Consider the following 21,815-nt stretch of genomic DNA (forward strand, 5'->3'; position numbering starts at 1 on the left):
GGGACAGCGTGTCCTTTCACGGACGGTTCGCGTGGGGGGCTTTCGGGGCTGGCGCAGAGCCAGGGCAGGTGCGCCCAGCCCAGGCACTCTAAGGCCAGGGAGACCACAGGGAGGACGGGGCGTGGGGGGGAAAGGCGCGGGTTTCTGAGGCCACCCGTGTAACCAGACCCCCTCCCGGCTGGCGCTTCCCACAGGGCCGCGGGAGGGGCCGGGCCGGGCCAGGGTGATTGGCAGCGGCCCCGTCCCCCGCGCGCCGCCCCCGCCACCATCTGCTCGGGATTTGGCTTCGCCGGCTCTCGGCGCTTCCAGCTCCGGCTCTGCTCGGGCTCGGGCTCCGGGCGCCACCGGGTGGGTCTGCTCGGCCGCGCCTCCAACCTGCTGCTCTGCGTCCCGAGCGCCGGCTCCCGCGCGCCCAGCCCGCGCTGGGCGCTGATGGAAACGGCGCGATGTTCGCTCCCCGGCTACTCGATTTTCAGAAGACCAAGTACGCGAGGTGAGAGGTGCGCGGGGTCCCCGGGAGGGGGTGGGGAAGCTCAGCGTGGGGACCTCGAGCTCAGGAATGGACCCCTTAGCCAGACCAGGAAAGCCCGCCCGCCCGCCTGTGGACTCCAGGCAGCATTCGTACCAAGCTTGGTCTCAGGACGCGGGAGCCGTGGGCAGCGGCGCCCCGTCTTAGTGGGGTGCCCGTGGGCGAGCCCCCTCGCCTCTCTGGACCTTACTTTGCACATGTGGAAACAGGGATCCCGAGCGTTCCCACGGCCAGGGTCCCCTTGGGGAGCAGGTGCCACCTTGCATGGTCCCCATGAGACCACCTTGTCATCGCTCGGCTCTGGGGTGCTGTCGTCTGTGACCGATTGGGGGTGGGGGCTTGGGGCAGCCTCTGTCAGTCTCCCCAGCTTGTCCGAGGAGCCCACGAGTGGTGAAACTCCAGGGTTCAGGGTGTGGGGCGAGCTGTACGTGCAACCTGGTCCTTAAACAAAAGCAAAACTTTTCTACCTTAAAAAAAAAAAATCACTTTTCTCTGGAAACACAAAATGAGACACAATTTTCATGGGCTGGGTCGTTCCCCAGATGCTTGGACCAGAGCGGGAGGCGGGAGCCAGGAGCCGGGAGCTCAGAGCAGCTATCCACATGGTTGAGCTGGCACCTGCTCCTCCCAGAACACCTGTTAGCAGGCTGAGGGGAGCCCAGTAAGGTGGTCAGGCGGGGGGCCCAACTCCCAGGATTGGAAACAGAGGTTCGCAGATACTAGAAGTGCTGGTATTCTGTTGGGCAAGAAGGGGGAGGGGCTGTGGCCTTGCCTGAAAACTGGTGTAAAAGTGTGCTCCGGGGTGGCCTCCCAGCGCCCCCACCCCAGCTTAGCAGGGGGTGCAGGCTGCGGCAGGTGCGCACAGCCCCTGTGTGGGTGGGAGGGTGGCGTCCAGGCGGCTGTGTGGGCGTGGTTCTCCATGTCCACCTCGCTGCGGCTCATTGCCTCCAAACTAGGGCTCCGGTGTCCCTGCTGCCCACAGGGAGGGCAGGCATCTGGACTTCACATGGCGTCCTGGGTGGGAGGGGGTGGGGGCAGCCTTAAGGATGAAGTCGCTGCCTCGGTTCCTGTCTCAGTTGGGTGGTGGGAGGTGCTGGCTGCTGCGGCCTGGCTCCTCTGGAGTGTGGCCGGGGGCCTGGCCGTCCCAGGCTGCCTCGCAGGGGTCCTGCATGTGCTGTAGTGAAGCTCATGGCTGCTGTGTTTACTCGGAACAAAGAGGATGGGGTTGTGGCTGCAGGTATGCAGAGAGGGCTGGGAGTTTTGACGGCCCTTGCCCGTGTTCCAGGCCCTTGCCAGTGCCCCAGGCCCTTGCCCGTGCCCCAGGCCCTTGCCCGTGCCCCACCTGCTGTGTGACAACCACCCCTTCCTAGAGTTAGCCTGTGCTGCAGCCGGGGGGTCGGGGCTGGATGGTGTCCGTGCCTTGTGGGTCCGGGGGGCAGTGGCCCGTGTCCACTAGAAGGCTGGTGCAGCCCTGACTGGTCTGTGCATTGGGTCCTTTGTAAAGGCGTGGTGTGGAACCGGATGGATGCTGTGGTTTGGCGCTGGCCATGCCGCGGCTGTCCGAGGCTCCAGTCCCGGTGTTTCACCTCGTCCTGTAAGAAGGTGGAAGCAAACTGGAAAGTCGTGATGAGCGCGTGTTTTAGACTTCATGGCCAGAGCGCTTTGCTTTTCAACATGGGCTCAAGGTGAACGAATTATGCATGGGGTATTTTGTGTTTGTTTTTATTTCAACTCGTTAAAAAAAAAAAAAGACTTATTTGAAATTTGGTTAGGGAAAGAGAGAGAGAATCTTCCATCTGCTGGTTCACTCCCTGAATGGCCACAATGGCTGGAGCTGGACCAAACCAATGCCAGGAGCCAGGGGCTCCATCTGGGTCTCCCACATGCCTGGCAGAGGCCCAGCTTTGGTCTGCAGTAACAGGCAGCTGGCATTCGAGCACACACCTGCAAGCGGCCTGCAGGCACACACACACATATATATATACATTTAAAATCCCTGTTTTCCCTTTGTTCTCGGAACATATGGTGGAATTCACTCCCGGTTTTGCCCACTTCTTTCCTGCCTCCCATGGCGGTAATGCCAGCTGACTATACCCTGGCAGGGGTTTGTATTCAAACTGGGCATTGTGCTTGCCCACGCAGGGGCAGGGATGGGCAGGCCTCTTGGAACACATTGTCTGTGGGCCCACCTCGTTCATTCTTTCACCGCCTAGCTGCCCCCGGCGTTGTGGAGCTGGAGCGCATGTACAAGCCCACAGCTGTATGCCTGAGTGTGTGAAGTTAGAAATGAGCCAACGCGCTTTTCAGCGTGAGGGCCAGGTGCGCAGCAGTCCCGAGCAGCCTGGACACTTGGGGGAGTCGCCGCTGTGCCGGGGATGCTGTCTGCCCAGCCAGTGTCTCGCGGGGCTGGCTTCAGTCACAGCATGTGTCACCGGGATGGTAAGAAATTAAAGATGGACCTGGGTTACTCATGATTGCGTATTTCCTCCGGATTTATTTTTCTTGGCTTCGTTGCCAAGAAAAAAAAAATCTTTATGTTATTTATAGTCCCAGCTTCCAGCGCAATTTGGACTGAACAGTAAAATGAAAGCTGTGTTGTTTCCCACTTGGAGTCCTTATGTCTCCTTTTAGGTTTTGCATGTATGTCTTACATGAGAGATAGCAAGATCTTACACCTGCTGGCTCACTCCGCGAATGTCCCGGAGGCCCAGGCTGCGCCAGGGGCAGCCAAGTCTCCTTAGCAGGTGCAGGGATCAGCACCACTCCGCGAATGTCCCCGGGAGCCCAGCCTGTGCCAGGTGCAGCCAAGTCTGCTTAGCAGGTGCAGGGATCAGCCCACCTGCGACTGCCCAGGCGCGTGAGCAGGACATGGAGCTGGAAGTGGAGCTGGGAACCGGGCCAGGCATGCAATAGGGGGACCCCCTTACCCCTACCCGCCGGAGGCATCTTAACCGCTGTGCCAACACTCAGCCCAGCTACTTACACGCAGCTCTGAATTCGTGAAAACAAAATTAAACAGAGAAGTCAGCCGCACCGTGGCAGCTGCTCAGTGAGTGACCCCGGGTTGGGGGTGGGCTGTGGCAGTGGGGACCTCGGTGCCCACTCCATGAGTGTAGGAATTTCTCCTGGACAGCAATTGTGGAAGGGGTTAAAATGCAGTGGCAGCAGCTCAGGTCAGCATCTCGTGTGATTCCCAGCTGGTCTACTTCAGCCCTGGCTCGCTGCTGGTGCCCTGGGAAGGCAGTGCAGGATGGTCCAAGTGCTCGGACCCCTCCCTGCACCCAGACCGACATGGCACTGGCTGCTGTCTCTGGCCTGGCCCAGCCATGAACTGTTGTAGCCGTTTGGGGAAGGAACCAGTGGACGGAAAATTCTCCTTCCCTCCATCTCTCTCTGTGATTACTTTTCAAATAAACAAAATCTGTCTTAAAAGGATTAAAATGTATGGTGTAATTAGAGAAAACCCATGAATATAAGTTAAAGCAAATGTGACAAATGAAAATATTTGAAGTATTTCTACTCTAAAATGCCCCAGTTTGTTATGTTGGGAAGGCAAAGTGTAAATTCAGACTTGTAAGTAGAAAACTTAAAATCTGAAGCATTCCTGTAAAATGTGAGAAGCAGACAGCCAAGAGACCGAGGACTCTCCCACCTGCTGGTGCGTGGCCCGCAGGCCCGCAGTAGCTGGGGCTGGGCCAAGTCACGCCTGCTGGATCTCCCACGTGGGCACAGGGCCCAAGCACTTGGGCCATCCTCTGCCACTTTGCCAGGTGCACAAGCAGGGAGCTGGATGCCCGTGGGTTTCCTGTTTCGCACCAGGGTGGGAGAGGATTGAGGTTAGAGGTGTGTTCACCACTCCTACCCTGGACACCTATGTGCACCTGCAGCTGTTCTTGGTCCAGACAGTCATGGCAGAGATGGGTCAGGTCCCAACCTTGGTGTGAGCTCACAAGGCTGCCAGGCCCTTGCCCTGGGCTCCTGTGGCTTGCAGTCGGGGGTAGGGATGGGGTCCGAGTGCCTGCCCTTCCGTTGGCCTGGCTGGCAGGGACGTGTGGAAGGGCCCCTGCCCCGGGAGCTGTCCGTTCAGCACCCTCAGGTCTGGCTGGTGGCTCGCATCCTTGCCTGCACAGCTGAGCTTTGGGCACAGGTGCGGGGGGAAGAGGAGAAAGTGAGATTGTCTGGAAAGTTCCCTGCAGCGTCATCAGGGTGCTGAGGATCTAGCTGCAGCCCCAGGCCTGCAGAAGGAATGGATGGGGCTCACCTCACAGCCACACAGGGAGCTGCCGGGAGCTGGCAGCTGCCCCTGATGCGGGGGGCAGGGGAGGGGGGCATCTGCTATTGGTGTCCAGAGCTGAGAAGTGCAGAAGTGCCCAGGTTCTGGTCCGGCTGGGTCCAGGGGCTCTGGGCTTTGCTCCCTGCAGGGGCTCTGTGTTCTGGCTTGGTGAACTTTCTCTGTAGGATCGGCACAGTCCGGGAGCCAGGTCTGGTCTGCACTGTGTGTCTGCCCTTGAACACGATCAAATGCCCTGCCCTTCCGCCTCGCAGACTGGGACGTGGGTATGGATGAGGCAGGGAGGGCAGTGGTGCCTGAGGTTCAGGTGCTTGGACCAGTCCCTACTGCCTGCAAGGAGCCTTAGCAGGGAGCTGGAGCTGATGTGGAACAGCCGGGACTTGAACCGGCACGCCAGTGTTGGGATGCAAGCATCGCGAGAGGCGGCTTCACTGACTGCACTCCAACTCTGGCTGCTTCCCGCTGTGCCCGCCAACCCCGTGTAAACTGCTGGTCATGTTGAACGTGGAGAGAACGGTGTGGCGAGCCCCTGATGCCCACTGCATGCGCTGCTCCGTTCCCAGGCTCCGTTGTGGCGTTTTTAGTTTCGTTTGAGCGGCAGAGAGAGATCCCACCTTGAGTCCTTTGTGGCTGGCAGGGACTCAAGTGCCTGAGCTGCCCGTCATCTGATGCCTCCCAGGGTGGGCCCTGGCAGGGAGCTGGGCCAGGAGTGGAGCCCGGGCGTGGCCCTGGGTGCTCTGCTCTGGAGCCAAGGACCGCAGTGGATTTTCACCGGACACCTGCCCTGGCACTTGGCTTTTGCATTAGATTAAGTTTGGGTTAATTTGTATATAATCAGTACCACATGGCCGGTGGCTGCTGCGTGAGGCTGGCTGTACAGCTGCGCTGGTAGGCCTTGATTAGATTTGGGGTCGACCTGTCGACTGGGAAAGGCAGCAAGTGCCCTGGGCCATGTGGTGCCCTTGGCAGGCATCTCGTTGCCCTGCAGTGCCGGGTCGTCCTTGATGGGGATGGAGGGTTCTCCAGTCTGAACTGAGCACCTCATTAGGAATTGCACTTTTCTTATTTTCCATGGAAGGTTGCCCCGGCCCTGGTGAGTGGGGGCGGGGATTCTCTTACCGACAACCTGCCTGGGACAGAGGCAGGAGGCAGGTAGGGGCATGTGCTGGCACGTGGCCTGTGATGTGCTGTGCATCCCGCTATCGTGGCGGGGCCTGGAGTGGTTGGGAAGCTGCAGAGAATCTGTCTTATTTTTGGGACTTCCCGGTTGTGACGTGCTTGGGGTGCAGGATGAGCACAGCATGCCCCCGGGAGGGTCTCAGCCCTGCAGGACCGCTCAGTGGCCCCGCTGGGAGGCAGCTGCCTGAGCCGTTCTGGAGCCTGTTCACCGTCGCTGCTGCTTCAGCCTCGGGCAGATCCGAAGGCCAGCGCTGCAGCCAGAACAAGCAGCGTGCTGGGGACAGCGTGCTGGGGACAGAGTGCTGGGGACAGCGTGCTGGGGACAGCGTGCTGGGGACAGCGTGCTGGGGACAAGGCGGCCTCAACCCCTGTGGGGCTCACCCCAAAGGTGTCGAGGTGGAACCATCCTCAGTCCTTGAGCTGCCGCCTCTGAGGGCCTGCGTGAGCTGGAGCCAGCAGCCAGGAGCGGACCCTAAGCCGGGTTTGTGATATGGGCAGGAAATTTTTCAGCCCAGGCCGGACAACATCCCAGTGCCATGTTCCCAGCTGGCTGGTATGGGAGGGCCTTGGCTTTGTTGGATCCACAGGGAGCTGGCTTTGGGGCCTTCCAGGGGGCAGCCAGTCCACTTATTGTCCCTTTTTCTGTCTGTCATGGTGGTTGTTTTGCTGGGGCTTGGGGCTCAGCTACAGGACACGACGGCCTCTCTCTGCGGGCACCACCTGGGTCAGGGCATCCTGGGACCTCCTCACCTGCCCTGAGGAAGGAGCATGACCCCTAGTGGGAGCTGAGGGCCTGGGGGTCTTGTCCGGAGTGTCCCTGGCCAGGTCCTGGCCTTGAATCCACCATCAGCCATCTGCTCTGGTTCCAGGATGGGGGAGAGGCAGACACGGGGACAGTGGTGACCACATTGTGGGGCCCATCATGCTGTGGGTGAAGGCTCCTCGGATCTCAGGCCCCTCACACTTCCCCCATTGCTGTGCCGCTGCCCCTGGGTCCTCATCCAGGCTGGAGCCCGGCTCAGCTTCTGCTTGGGGCCCTGGCACTGTTGCCACCTGTGCTCCTGGGCTGCTGGGTGTTGGGGGGGCCGAGTGCCGCTTGCAGACCCCAAGGCTACGGCACCGTGTGGCTTCTGGCCATCGTCTTGTTTGGCTCCTGGCTCTTAGGTGGCTAGTGCAGGTTCTGGAAGGGCCTGAGGCCCAGAGAGGGCCGGGAGTCTCTCCCAGGTCACACAGCAGGCACGGCTGCCGGCTCGCCGCCTGGCTGTAGGTCCAGGACGTCACTATGGGGGTGTCTTCTCTGTAAAGCGGGAGCAGTGAGGGGTTACCCTGCCTGGCAGGGAACGAAGGGAAACGAGTCCTAACTCCTGACTCTGGCACAACAAAACCCGCACACAGACAGTTTAAAGTTTGTTTTAAAGATTTTTTTTTTTTATTGGAAAGTCAGATTTATAGAGAAGGAGAAACAGAGAGATCTTTCATCTGCTGATTCAGTCCCCGAGTGGCCACAATGGCCGGAGCTGAGCCACTAGGCTACCATGCCAGACCCAGTTTTTTCTTTTCTTTTTTTCTTCTCTTCTCTCTTTTTTAATCTATGTGAAGCATGGAGTTACAGAAAGAGAGGGAGACACGGAAAGAGGAAGAGATCTTTATGTCCTGAAAGAGCCACCAGAGCCAGGCTCAAACAGCTCCTTCAGGCTCTCCCGTGTGGGAGTGCAGGCCCCAGGGCCTGCGCCATCCCCTGCTGCTTTCCCAGGTGTACTAGCAAGGGGCTAGATGGGAAGTGGAGTGGTTGGGACTCGAACCGGCACCCACACGGGATATAAGCGCTGCAGGCAGAGGCTTAGTCTTAGCAGGTGATGTTTCAAGTTTCCCTTATGTTAAGACAGCAGGAAGTGCTGACCAGTACCGGCCACTCCGGGAGTCTGGTGGCTGGTGCTGAGAGCGCTGACGCTGTGAGCCGCCCGTGGGCGAGGCCTTGCGGCCAGCAGGGCTGGCCCCTTGCGCAGTGCCGAGGGACAAGGTGGCAGGAAGGTCCCTTTCTGACTCCACTCCCAGCAGCCGGACGTTCCCTGGCTCCTTCCCACCCAGCCTTGGCCAGGCTTGACCTCTTCCTCAGTTTCCCCTCCCACCCTGGGACCTTGCGCTCAGGCCTGTTCCCGGTGGCACCAGCCCAAGGCCTGCTTCCCAGAGGCCGAGCCAGGCGCTGCTGGCCTTGAACTCATGAATGGGCAACCCAGCTGGACTTGGTGGGGCGCGGGAGGCTTGGGGCAGGCCTGGGGCCAGCTCAGGTCCGGGCTGTCCTTGGCCTCCGCGGCCGGTCAGACAGACCCCCCTTTGTGTGGGAGCCTGGATGGCTCTCTTTAGCTCTCTGTCTGAGGCAGCCAGGGTTGCCGGCGGCAGGCACGGGCCCAGCGCCGGGGAGGCGGGGTGGCCACGGCAGCTCCGTGGGTGTGGGCCCTTTCCTGGGAGAGGGCTGCCTTCCTGGGACCCCTGACCCCTGTGGGTGCCAGGAGGGGAGGGAGGGAGGGAGTGGGGCTCGGCCTGGCTCCTGCCTGCCACTCCCACCTCTGCCCTGCCAGGGAGAACCGCTCTCTGGCTCACAGCCACAGAACCCTGCGCGTGTTCTAGAAGTTGATGGAAAGAAGTGGGCACTTCTAAACGTTCATGGAAAATGGGATGGGTGCAAAAATGCTTGATTTTTTAAAAAGACTTATTTTTCTTTATCTGAAAGGCAGTTAGAGAGAGGCAGAGAGATCTTCCATCCACCAGTTCACTCGCCCCTGTGGGTGGCAGGATCCAAGGTCTCCAACCATCGTCTTCTGTCCCAGGTGCATCGGTGGGGAGCTGAATCAGAATTGGAATAGCCGGGACTCAAATTGGCACTTCCATGGGGATGGCGGTGTCGTCAGTGGCGGCTGAGCCCACTGTGCCACGTTGTCGTCACCTGCTCTGTCCTGTCTGTTACAGACATGGCCCTCATCTCAGAATCCCCTGGCACCTGGGTGTGATGGAGAACTGCCTGGGGCTGCCAGGTGAGAACTCCAAAGGCCTTCTGCCGAGTGGGAAGGAGGCAGAACCTGGGCCGTGGGTGGGGAGTGGGGTTGTTAACAGGTCAGCTGCTGTGGAACCCTGGGTCCATGACGTCCCGTGGGAGCAGGGGGAGTTTGGGGGATGGAAGTCCAATCATGCCACGTGCTGGGTGGTGGAGATGGTCACATGGTCACATCAGAGTGCATAAAACCATTCTGGAAAAAAAGAGGGCCTGGCGCGGAAGCCTATTGGCTAAAGTCCTCACCTGGCATGTGCCAGGATCCCATATGGGTGCTGGTTCTAATCCTGGTGGCGACACTTCCCATCCAGCTCCCTGCTTGTGGCCTGGGAAAGCAGTCGAGGATGGCCCAAAGCCTTAGGACCCTGCACCCATGTGGGAGACCTGGAGGAAATTCCTGGCTCCTGACTTCAGATTGGCTCAGCTCTGGCCATTGCAGCCACCTGGGGTGTGAATCAACGGATGGAAGATCTTCCTCTCTGTCTCTCCTATAAATCTGACTTTCCAATAAGAATAAATAAATAAATATTTTTTAAAAGTTTATTTTACCGTGTGTCCATGAAAAGGAATACTATATGAAAGAGTGAATTTAACTCCCTCTCAAAATGCTTTTCTGGTGGTGCGCGGCGGAGGGAGCCGGGCCGTGGGTTCTGGGACTAATGCGGCTCTTGGGATGGTGGGAACTCTCTCTTTCTTTCTTTCTCTCCCTCCCCACCCCAGCAACTGCCACCACTAAAGTGAGGCACAAGGGAAGTTTTGTGGAGCCCAAAAATAAAGAACTAACTGGGAGCCCAGTTGCCAGGGCAACCGTGACATCACCCTGGGACCCGCGTGGCTGGCACTAACGGCCGGGGAGGTGGGGTTGGCCCAGCCTGGTTGCAGGCCACCTCCCGGCCACCTCTGTGGTCACATGGCGTCATCTCCTGCTTATTTTTTAAATTTGTTTGAAAGAGTAGCACAGAGAGAGATTGAGCGCGCGTCTGTCTGCTGGCTTACTCCCCCAGTACTTGCATAAGCAGGGCCAGGTCAGGCCCAGCCCAGAGCTTGGGACTCCACCTGGGTGTTCTGCGGGGTAGAGGGCAGCCACGTGCTTCTGCCCTCACCTGCTGCCTGCCAGCGTGTGTGTGTGTGTGCATGGAGCCGGGTGGGAAGTGGGGCAGCCGGACTGGTCAGCTGAGACTCTCCAATGAAGGCCCCACTCACAGGTCCTGGGCTAGGGACACGTCTGTCACACGCTTGTCTCTTTAGGCTGCTGGTATTGACAAAGCCAGTCCTGGCCGTTGACAACTCCCTGCCGAGGGGCCCTGTCCCCTCCCCAGCACAGTTCTTATTGGAGATCAGTATTCAGTTTGTCCCTGCAGGGATGCCCGGACCACAGGCGGTGTTTTCCTAGTTGTCTGATGGGCTCAGCCTGCCCAGCAGGTCTGGAGTCACATGACCAGGGAACTGCTTGACCCCGACCAACGAGTCACTGCTGGAGTTGGGGTAGGCTGGGGGGCGGGGACAACTTGGACCCCCGTCATCATCCAGGTACCAAGGAGGGTATGTCAGGGGTGACACCTGGAGGACCCCGCCCCGCCTTCACTCTTGTTCCACTCACACACCATACATGGATTCTGTATACACAGGGTGGCACATGAATGCTCCATGAGCTATGCTGGTAAAGAACCAGCATCCAGGAGGTGCTTGCTGAGTGTGCCAGGCCTTGGCCATGGCCTGGGTCAGCACACAAGGCATCTGCTCAGGTGATGCCCTATGGGTGGGACTGCCATGAGCCTGGCACCCACAGGTGCTCACTGAGTGTGCCCGGCCTTGGCCAGCACGCTGGGTGCCTGGTGGGTGGCACTGCCATGAGCCTGGCACCCACAGGTGCTCACCCAGGGCTCAATGAGCTGTCCTGCATTAACCCTATTGTTTTGTACCCACACATGGCCGGGGTGGGGAGGGGCTGCAAAGTCGTCTGGTTGAGTGGAAAATTACGATTTTGTGGAAAAATGGAATTAAAGGAGTTGATTTTGGTACAAAAAAAAACCATACTGAAATCTGTGTATTTTGTCATAGTATGTATTCTTGGTGAACTTTATGAAGACATTTGATGTATACTGACCTTTTTTTCTTGCTGTCATTTTTAAACCTAATCTTTTATTGTTATTCTCCATGATGTAGTTGAGAAGTGTTGGGGTTCCCCACTTTCTCCTTAGTCTCCCCTCCAGCCCCCCGGTGGCAGTAGCAGGGAGCAGCTGGGACTCCTGGGGAGCTCTCAGCGGCAGTAGCAGGGAGCAGCTGGGACTCCTGGGGTGCTCACCTGGGGTGCTGGCTTAATGCAGGCAGTGGCTTAACCCACGCGGCACTGTGCTGGCCACTCACTTCCATCCCCCTAGCTTTCACTGATGTCGCCGTGTGTCTCCCAGCTGGTGGTTGTGAGGGAGGTGTGTGCGGGGTGTGTATTGTGTGGGGTATATGTGGGTATGTGTGTGGTCTGTGTACACGTGTATGTGGTGTGTATACATGTGTGGATCATGTCTGTGTGTCATGTGTGGTGTGTGTGTGTGGCGTCGTGTGCTCCTGCTCCAGGCAGTCCCCACAGCTTCAGCTTCTGCTCCTGGGGAGCCTGCCCTGGTTAGCTGTGTGGCTGCCATGGTGGGGGTGCTGAGGCCTGAACCGGTAGAGCCCCCACGGGCGTGGCCTGCGGGGAGGGTGCAGGTCTCCTGTGGGCGCTCAGCTCTGCCTCTCCTCGCAGGTTCATGAACCGCCGTGTGCCGGCCCACAAGCGCTACCAGCCCACGGAGTACGAGCATGCGGCTAACTGTGCCACCCACGCCGTGAGTAGCCTCTGGGGGGCTGGGTTGGAGACGGAGGGACCCTGGGTAGAAGACTCGGCCGATCTCGTGGTGCCCCCGAGCTGCCCAGGGCACCATGGCAGCCCTCACCATCCGCCGGGGTCCGAGCTGGAACGGGGCAGTTCACCGCTTAGTCATTCAGCACAGGGCTCTCACTGTGCGGGGTGCCGTCCTGAGGCGGGCAGTGGGGTCAGCCTGGGAGTCAGGCACCTGCAGAGTGGGGGTGGAGGAGCAGCCTGGGGGTCAGGTGCCTGCTTGGAGGGGGCTCTGGCTCCCCGCCGTGTCTGGCCAGCTTGGGGGCTGTGGCCGTGGTGCCTGTCACAGGTTCGCACAGCAGCCCACAGGGCAAAGTGGCAGCCAGAGCGGGCCTGGCTCCGAGTCCCAGTTCTACCCTTCAGCGGCTCCCAGCCCCTGTGAGTCCTGCTGGCACAACGGGAGGCATCCCAGCCGCCCCCAAGGTGGCTGTGAGTGTCAAGTGCTGCCCCACCCCCCAGGGAATACCCACTTTGGGGCTGGAGCGGGGAGGGGCTGCACTCAGCGCAGCAGGCGTCAGTAGCTGCTTGGCACCCAGCCCCCTGGCTCGTGCCTTTGTTCGTTGGGTGCCTTCTGCATGGCTGGGATGGGTCCTGGCAGGGACAAACGGGTCCCAGGATCTGTAGGTGGTCACAGAACGCCACAAAACACAATCAAGGCACCAGTACTGTGGTATAGCAAGTTAAGCCACTGCCTGCAGAACCAGCCTCCCATACGGGTGCCGGTTCAAGTCCCGGCTGCTGCACCTACCATCCAGCTCTCTGCAGATGGCCTGGGAAAGCACTGGAGGTTGGTTCAAGTGCTTGGGCCCCAGTACCCACACGGGAGACCAGGCACCTCCTGGCTTGGGTCGGGCATGGCCCTGGCTGTTGCGGCCATTTGGGGAGTGAACCAGCAGTTCTCTTTTTCTGCCGTTCCAAATAAATAAGTAACTTAAAATTACGCACACACACAGTGTCGGGGTGGACGGCCCAGTGCGTGTACACTAGCAGTATTTGTTTTTTAAGGCGATACTGTAAGATCTATGAAAGTGATTAAAAATTATTATTTGAGAGGAAGACTTAGACGCGGGGATCTTCCATCCACTGGTTCACTCCCTAAATGGCTGTGGTGTGAAGCAGCCAGGAGCCTGGAGCCCAGCTGGGTCTCCCACAGGGTAGAAGGGCCCAGGTACTTGGGCCATGCTCTGGTGCAGTAGCAGAGCTAGATTAGAAGTGGAGCAGCCAGGGCTAATTCTCACATGAGCTACCGGCATGGCAGGCAACGGCTGGACGTGCTGAGCCAAAATGCCAGTGCTGAAATGCCGGCATGGCAGGCAACGGCTGGACGTGCTGAGCCAAAATGCCAGTGCTGAAATGCCGGCATGGCAGGCAACGGCTGGACGTGCTGAGCCACAATGCCAGTGCTGAAATGCAGAGGTGAGCCTGGGACCCAGCTAAGGCTCGGTTCCTCGGTGGGCTGGCACCTCTGTGGAGCTGCGTGCTGGGGGTGGGCCAGCATTGGCACGTGGGAGCTGTGGGTGATGGGGCCTGTGGCAGGAGGAGGGCTCGGATGCTGCGGAAGCAGAGAACGGTGGGACAGGCAGGGCATGTCTGTCGCAGTGAGATTTCATTTGGCTTTTTAAAATTTATTTATTTTTTTAAAAAAACTTATTTATTTGAAAGGCAGAGGGAGAAAGATCAAAGAACTTCCATCCTCTGGTTTACTTCCCAAATGGCCTCAGAGGCTGGGGCTGGGCCAGGCGGGAGCCAAGGAGGCAGGGACGAATGCAGCAGCGTGTCCACGGAGCCTGGGAATCGAACACAGGGTCTCAGTGTCCGTGTCCACGCCACTGGCCGCGGCCCCATGGATTACTGTGGAGGCGCAGGAGGCAGTGTGTGCCTAGGGGAGATTGGGGGCCCGGCCTGGCACAGCGGAGGCTGCAGTGTGCCCCCATGCCCTCCCCGCAGTTCTGGATAATTCCCAGCATCCTGGGCAGCTCCAACCTCTATTTCCTGTCGGACGACGACTGGGAGACCCTGTCGGCCTGGGTCTACGGCCTTGGCCTCTGCGGCCTCTTTGTGGTCTCCACCGTGTTCCACACTGTCTCCTGGAAGAAGAGCCATCTCAGGTACTTCCTGCCCCGCCCGCGGGCATGCGCCCGTGCTCCTGGCCACACCTGACCTTCCTGCAGCGCGCCCTCCACCTGCTGTCCTGGCTTCCCCACCCCCACGTGCCTGTCCCAGCCCGCCGGGACAAGTGACCACACGCTGGGTGGCCGGGTGCTCTCCCAGCTCTGCCAGCACGAGGACCATCATCTGGGTGTCCCAGGGAAGGTGGTCCCAGGTGTCCCTGGCCCCGTGCACCTGCTGTGGTCCCTGCTTCTGTCTGTATGGGGCCGCTGCCTGGGTCATGTGTCCCAGCCGTCCCCTCTCCTTTTCACCCCTAAAGGCGCAGCCATCGCTGCGTGGCTATGTGGAACTGTGCAGTCTCTGTCTGTGACACGCTTGGTCCTTGAGTGTGGTTGCCCAGCTGCCAGTCACTGCCCCTTGGTGCGTCCCTGCCCCGCCATCTGATGTCACCACGTCTCCTAAAGCACGTGGCTTCAAATGACCACAAATGTGTCTTGCGCGGCTTTGGGGCTCAAGGGTTTGAAAGTTTGCTGTGTGGCCACGTGTGGCTCCTGCCTGGCATCCTCCGAAGTCTGCAATGTTCGCTCCAGAGGCTGCCCCGGCCCTGTTGGTTGTGGACGCTGGGGGATGCGCAGTGCCTGCTGGCGTGGCCGCTGTCTGACCGCGTGGCCGCTCCCCACGCGCGTGGCCGCTCCCTGCCTGCGTGGCCGCTCCCTGCCCACGTGGTCAGGGATGTGCAGTGTCCTTTCTTCCTCTGAAACCTTTGGAAGGAAAAGCCCAGCACAACATTCGTGCCGATTAAGACCGGGGGATGGGCCGGAGCTCTACCGCCAGGCCCGGAGGAGCCCGGCTGCCTGGCCATGGCCTCTCCTCTCTGTCCTCCCAGGATGGTGGAGCACTCCCTGCACATGTCTGACCGAATGGTCATCTACTTCTTCATAGCGGCCTCCTACACGCCCTGGTGAGTACTGCGGTGCGGCCCACGGCTGCTTCCCGGCTGGCAGGGCTGCACCGACCCCCACGTCCGCCAGGCCTGGGCTGAGGGCCTCTCCCGCCTCCCTCCCGCGGCAAACATGCCTTGCCCGTGTTTCCCGACTGCGTGGGTTGGTTTACGCATCAGAAAGCAGCTGTGGTGTGTGTGTTTACCTGTGTAAGCGTGTGTGCGTTCCTATGTATACAGAGCTTACAAGTGCATTTGAGGTCTGGTTGACAGGTCAGCCATGTGTCACTGTTTTGTGCACGGCACATGGTTTGCTCTAACTAGCCCATGCTGTGTGCACAAAGAAACAAGTCTGTCCCCACAAGGCCCCCTTGGCCATCGCCACCACGAGTCAATACGCCCAGACTTGTCTGTTAGTTGCCATCTGCCTTTGGTCCCTGACAGGCGCTGTCAGTAATATGGGGACTGTGCTGGCCCGGTGGCTTGATGGCCTGGTGTGGTGGCTGTGCTGGTCTGGGGCTGTGGTGGTGGCTGTGCTGGCCCGGTGGTGTGGTGGCTTGATGGCCTGGTGTGGTAGCTCTGCGGGCCTGGGGGTGCTGGGTGGCTGTGCGGGCCCGGTGGTGGTGGTGGTGGTGGTAGCTGTGCTGGCCTGGTGTGGTGGCTGTGCGGGCCTGGTGTGGTGGCTGTGCGGGCCTGGGGGTGCTGGGGTGGCTGTGCGGGCCCGGTGGTAGTATGGTGTGGGCCTGGTGGCTTGGTGGCTGTGCTGGCCTGGCTTGGTGGCTGTACGGGCCTGGTGTGGTGGCTGTGCGGGCCTGGGGGTGCGGGGGTGGCTGTGCAGGCCAGGGGGTGCGGCGGTGGCTGTGTGGTTTGGGCACAGGGGTCTGGGGTGAGTGTGAGCTATTGAACAGCAGTGGCTGAGTGCCCGGGGTGGGGGGCAGACAGAGGAGGAAGGGCAAGGGTGAGCAACGCCGGCCAGCATTGGAGGCATAGGAGCCGGGCTGCCCTCTGCAGGTGGTCGGCAGGTGTAGCGCCAGACACAGGTGGGCTTGGATGTGGTACAGGGCTCCAGGGGTGCTCCTGGCGACAGATCCCTGTGGGCGCGTTGGGGAGGGGATGGGTGGCAGGGCTGCTAACAGGGAACCCCCTCCCCCTTGAGGGTCCCAGCGCTCGCTCAGGCATCGGCACCACTGCTGGCAGGGCCAGGGAGGAAGGGAGAAGGGAGACTGCTCCAAAGGGTGAAGCGGCTAGACCGTCAAGGTCCCCCTCAGGGCACACGGGACCAGGCCTGCCGAGGTCCCCTCGGAGGAGGGGCTTGGAGTGATGTCCGGCTGCCCTGACTATAGCCCCAGCCCCATAACTTGGGGGGCGTTTTGTGCCGGTGCTGCAGAGCTGAGACCCTGTGGGATCGTGAGAGACACAGCGCCCCCTGGCGTGCACTGTGTGTGTGCATGAGCTTGTATATGTGCGTGTGCGCGCACCTGCTCGTCTTCCCCACCGGGGCCTCCTCCGGCTTATCCCGCCTCAGGACAAGCTGGTATGAAGCTCCGTGCTGAAGTCTCCAGTTTCTGCAGCCCCATGTCGCTGAGGGCGGGCAGTCGGGGACCACGCATGTCCAGGTTATCCATCTCTGTTCCTGTCCCCGCTTTCCTGCTGGCCCACAAGGGCCTTCAAGTGGACTTCAACAGAGCCCAAGACAAGACGGGAAAAAACAAGCCATCCAGGTGGAAACAATGAATTACAGAAACAGACTGGGAAAAAGCAGTGGTGTTCCAGGATAATCCTCTGTCTGTGGTGCTGGCATCCCATGTGGGTGCTGGTTTGGGTCCCGGCTGCTCCATTTCTCATCCGGCTCCCTTCTAGGGCACCTGGGAAAGCACTGAAGGATAGCCCAAGTGGTTGGCTCCCTGGTCCCAAACGGGAGACCCAGAACAAGCTCCCAGCTGCCAGCTTCGGGCCGGCCTCCCCTTTGGAGAGTGACCCAGCGCATGGAAGAGGCTCTCGCTGCCTCTCCTTCTCTTTCTGTAACTCCGCTATTCAATTAGATAAAGAAAGAAAATCTTAAAAAAAGAAGTAGACTGAAGGACAAAAATCCACGTTGTATTAGAATCGATTGGTAAATCCAGGTCATGCAAAAAATGGCTGAATACCAAATACTGACCTAGAGAAAAAGCTTCAGGAAACCAGAGAGGATGTATGCATTTTTAGAAAGCCTAAATGTGAGGCAGTCAGAAGTTACTGACGTGAAGGACGGAGAGGTTGTTCAGCCACTGAGCTGAGACAGAAGAAAAGAGGGAGAGAGTCCGGCTGGCTGCTTGTTTTTGAAAGGCACCTTTATACAGAGGAGGAGAGACGCAAAGATCTTCCATCTGTGGGTTCACTCCCCAACTGGTCACAGCAGCCGGAGCTGAGCTGATCTGAAGCCAGGAACCTCTTCCAGGTCTCCCACACCGGTACAGGATCCCAAGGCTTTGGGCCGTCCTCAACTGCTTTCCCAGGCCACAAGCCGGGAGCTGGATGGGAAGTGGGGCTGCCGGGATTCAAACTGGTGCCCTATGGGATGCTACATGGCTTACACAGTGAGGTTTCCAAATCTCCATCAGCCGTTAGCGTTATGTCGGGGTTCACTCGTCTCCATGTCCGGGGAGACAGTGCCAGCGCAGCCTGTCACGCCTCTAAAATGCATCACTTCCCTGTGCTGGGAGACCTTGAGGTTTGCTCGGCTGTTTTGCACTGCAGTTACCTCGTCGGCTGTGGCCTTGCCCCGGGCAGTGTCCAGCACTCCCCTGGCCAGCTGCACCTCAGCCCTCCTCCTCTGGCTGCTGGACTTGACATGAAAGCAGCTGCCAGGAGCTCCCGCTGTGTCAGCGAGGCCAGCATCCCGTAGGGGTGTCAGACATTCCGGAGAAGGGGTGCTGCACGGCACGTTGTGTCAGCCTTTCCAGCATTGCACCTCTCCCGAGAGCTGCCTCTGTTGGGGATCCCTTCTCCTGGCCGCCCCCCACAGGCTGACGCCGGGTGCCCCTCCAGACTCTTTCCTTCACCTTCTGTCCCCAGGCTGAACCTCCGGGAGCTGGGCCCCTGGGCCTCGCACATGCGCTGGCTGGTGTGGCTCATGGCCTCCGTGGGATCTGTCTATGTCTTCTTCTTCCACGAGCGGTAAGCCAGGGCCAGGGTGGAGATGGGGGTACCCCCTGACACACACAGCAGGGCCCCCTCGGTGCCCTTGGGTGCCCTGTGGTGGACCCCGCACCCAGAGGTTTTGTAAAGGATATTCCAGGTGCATCGAGCTGGAAGATGCTCTGTCCCCTTGCCCTAAGTGGGGATGGCCCATGAAAGCGAGAGGGCTTGGCATCGGTTGAGAGAAGCTGCTTGGGCTGTGGGGGTGGGGGAAGCTGCTGGGATCAGATAGTCATGTCTGCCCCGGGCACAGTGCCAGGAGTGCCCTCGTGTTATGGTTACCCCTGTTCTGGTTCTAACCCTCTTTGACCCTCGTGGAAATTGAGTCTCAGAAAGGGAAAGAGACCTCCCAAGGCCGCACAACCGGTGAGCACCAGACAGGGCAGCGCCGTGCCAGGGTCTGGCCGGGGTGTCGCCTCCACGCGGTCTGTCCCCCGAGGCCCACCGGCTGTGTGTCTTTCCACCAGGTACAAGTTGGTAGAGTTGCTGTGTTACGTCGTGATGGGCTTTTTCCCCGCCCTGGTCGTCCTGTCCATGGTGAGTCCTGAGCCGTCGTGCCGAGCCCTGTCGGAGGCCCAGGGGTCCGCAGCAGCTGTCCCAGTACAGGTGCAGTGTGGGGTGGGCAGCCAGGGGGCAGGGCTGAGGCTCGGGCTGTGCTGGGCCCTCCCATGTCCCTTGGTCAGGGCTGCACGGCCTTGCTTCTCAGAGTCTCGGTTCCGCCATCTGTCAGGTGGCCGCAGGGACCTTAGCCCAGCCACCTGCCTGAGTCAGGCACAGGTTCGTACCTGAAGTGGCAGCAGTGAGACAGTGCGGGACCTGAGTGTAGTCCAATCTGGTAGGATTTTAAACAACACTTTCTGGTTTTTACCTGCAAGGTTGCGATGCTGAGGGCTAGGGACACATTTGTCCAGGTTTTGTCCCCATTACTTCTGGCTTTTTTTTTTCCATTAAGAATTATTTATTTGAGGGGCAGTTGCAGTGGCTCAATTAGCTAATCTTCTACCTGCCAGCACTCCATAATGGCACCGGTTCTAATCCCGGCTGCTCCACTTCCCGTCCAGCTCCCTGCCTGTGGCCTGAGAAAGCAGCAGAGGACGGCCCAGAGCCTTGGGACCCTGCACTCGTGTCAGGAAGCTGGAGGAGACTCCCGGCTCCTGGCTTCAGATTGGCTCAGCTCTGGCCATTGCAGCCACTTGGGGAGTGAACCAGTGGATAGAAGGTCAGTCTGTCTGTCCTTCTCTTTGTAAATCTGCCTTTCAAGTAAAAATAAGTAAATATTTTTAAAAAGAATTGTTTATTTGAAAGTCAGAGTTAGAGAAATGCAGGAACGGAGAGAATCCGAGAGATTGATCCTGCCTGCTGGTTCGCTCCCTCCGTGCTGCCCTGGTCAGGACAGCCCAGGCTGGCAGACAGGAACTCCTGCCAAGTCACCCTCCTGGAGGCAGGAAGCCACTTACATGAGCCAATATGGCTGCCCCCCAGGCCCTGTACTTTTTTTGGAGAGCAGATACACAGAGAGGAGGAGAGATAGAGGAAGATCTTCCACCTGTTGATTCACTCCCCAAACAGCTGTAACGGCTGTAACTGAGGCAATCCGAAGCCAGAAGCCAGGAGCTTCCTCCAGGTCTCCCACGCGGGTGCAGGGTCCCAAGGCTCTGGGTTGTCCTCAACTGCTTTCCCAGGCCACAAGCAGGGAGCTGGATGGGAAGCTGGGCTGCCGGGATTAGAGCTGGTGTCCAAATGGGATCTTGGCGCGAGCAAGGTGAGGACTTTAGCCAGTATGCTGTCACACCAGGCCCCCAGGCTCTGTATTAACAGGCTTCGGGAGGTTGGTGCACACGGGGCAGGCGTCGGGAGGTCGGTGCACACGGGGCAGGCGTCGGGAGGTCAGTGCCCACGGGGCAGGCGTCGGGGGCGGGGGTCGGTGCACACAGGGCAGGTGTCTGGAGGTCGGTGCCCACGGGGCAGGCGTCGGGAGGTCGGTGCCCACGGGGCAGGCATCAGAAGGTCGGTGCACACGGGGCAGGCGTCGGGAGGTCAGTCCGTGCTGGCGTCAGCATGAACTTGCTTTCTCAGACTGCTGAAACGCAAGCCTCAGCCAGTGTCCTTAGAAGAGGCCGATGTTGAGCACAGGTTCAGTCGCTGTCTGCAGCGCTGGTATCCCTTGCAGGCAGGAGTTTGAGTCCTGCTTGCTCCACTTCCCGAGCCAGCCCTCTGTTCGTGAGCCTGGGAAAGCAGCAGAGGGTGACACGTGCGTGGGTAGACCCGATGGCGTTCCAGGCTCCGGGCTTCAGCCTCGGCCCAGCCTCTGTTAGCGAGGTCTTTTGGGGAAGGAACCAACAGAATGAAAATCTCTCTGATTGTACCTTTCAGATAGGTAAAATCTGAGAAATCGGAGCTCCGGTCTGCTCTCTGAGCGTCTCGGGGAGCGTGTGACAACGGGGACCTGGGTTTGGGAGGCTGGTGATGTCCCATGACTCCATCAACCTCGTCACGTGTGTCTTGCAGTTTGGGTGGCTGGCAAACGACTGGGCGCCCATGGCCTGGCCGGCTGCCCTTCTGACCTGTGCCCTGCCCTTGTCCGTAGCCCAACACCGAGGGCGTCTGGGAACTGCTGACCGGCGGCGTCTTCTACTGCCTGGGCATGGTGTTTTTCAAGAGTGACGGCAGGATCCCCTTCGCCCATGCCATCTGGCACCTCTTCGTGGCACTCGGCGCTGGCACCCACTACTATGCCATCTGGAGGTACCTCTACCTGCCCAGCACCCTGCAAGCCAAGGTGTCCAAATGAGCCAAGCAGATGCCACACGTCGCTCTGGCTGCGCTTCTGCCAACTCCGGCCCGGCGCACGGTGCCAGGGCCCAGCCGCACTTCCGTGGGCAGCTTCCCGATGGGACCGAGCTTGCTTCTGGTGCCGCCCCTCAGGCCCCAGCGAGACAGCAGGCACGTAGTCGTCTCCCAGAGGAGAAATTAACCCTAGAATTTCTGTTTTAGACCAGAGTTTCCTAACACAACCATCGTTCACAGGCTCAGAAAAGGTGCCAGGCCGATTGAGGAAGGACGGGCCCAGACGGACTGCAACTTGGGGTCCTGGGAACCCCGAGGAGGAGGAGCCTGCAGGGCACCCCCTTCACCCCCCACTTCTGCTGCCCAAGTCCGCTGCTGAGGGAGGTCGTGTCTGCGATCCTGCCTGACATTACCTGTCAATTGCAGCACGTGCTAACTTCAGGATTTTTTGCCACCTGGCGGTCTGGGCAGCCTGATGGAGCGTCCTTCCCTTCCCAGCTGGGTGCTCTGAATGGGATCAGCACAGGCAGGGGCGTGCTTGTCTCTCACCCCCAGCGCCGCCCACTCCCGCTCCCTTTTTCTGCTTGGAGAAGTTGGAAGGGCTGTGAGTGGGTGAGTGGGCATGAGGGCCATAGATGGGGACGACAAGCACGTGGAGCCTGCGTGCCAGCTTGAGGCATCTTCAGGGCCCATGACAGCACCGTTTGGCAGTGCTCTGGCTTGGGGGCCAAGCAGCAGCTCGTTCGAGGGGCGTGGGGCACCGATGCCTCAGCCCCAGATGTGCCCTTCGGCAGGGCTCCCAGCCAGCTGCTGTCCTTGGAGAGGGGTCCGTGCCAGTTGAAGGACCCAGGCAAAGGATCAGCAGGGCGGGAGAGGGGG

At 59.7% G+C, this 21,815-nt stretch overlaps 1 protein-coding gene across 1 annotated transcript; it reads left to right on the forward strand.

Moving 5' to 3' along the window:
- Positions 1-438: 438 nt before the first annotated feature.
- On the forward strand, positions 439-20,941 carry MMD2 (monocyte to macrophage differentiation associated 2). The gene is made up of 7 exons (XM_040989935.1): positions 439-493; positions 11,789-11,870; positions 13,871-14,031; positions 14,919-14,993; positions 18,027-18,128; positions 18,617-18,686; positions 20,737-20,941. Exons 1-7 carry the CDS (start codon positions 447-449, stop codon positions 20,938-20,940), a joined length of 741 nt encoding a protein of 246 aa, XP_040845869.1. The 5' UTR covers positions 439-446; the 3' UTR covers position 20,941.
- Positions 20,942-21,815: the final 874 nt, after the last annotated feature.

This window comes from Ochotona curzoniae, unplaced genomic scaffold (genome assembly GCF_017591425.1).
Source record: "Ochotona curzoniae isolate NIBS_2020 unplaced genomic scaffold, NIBS_Ocur_1.0 contig_54, whole genome shotgun sequence".
NCBI lineage: Eukaryota > Metazoa > Chordata > Mammalia > Lagomorpha > Ochotonidae > Ochotona > Ochotona curzoniae.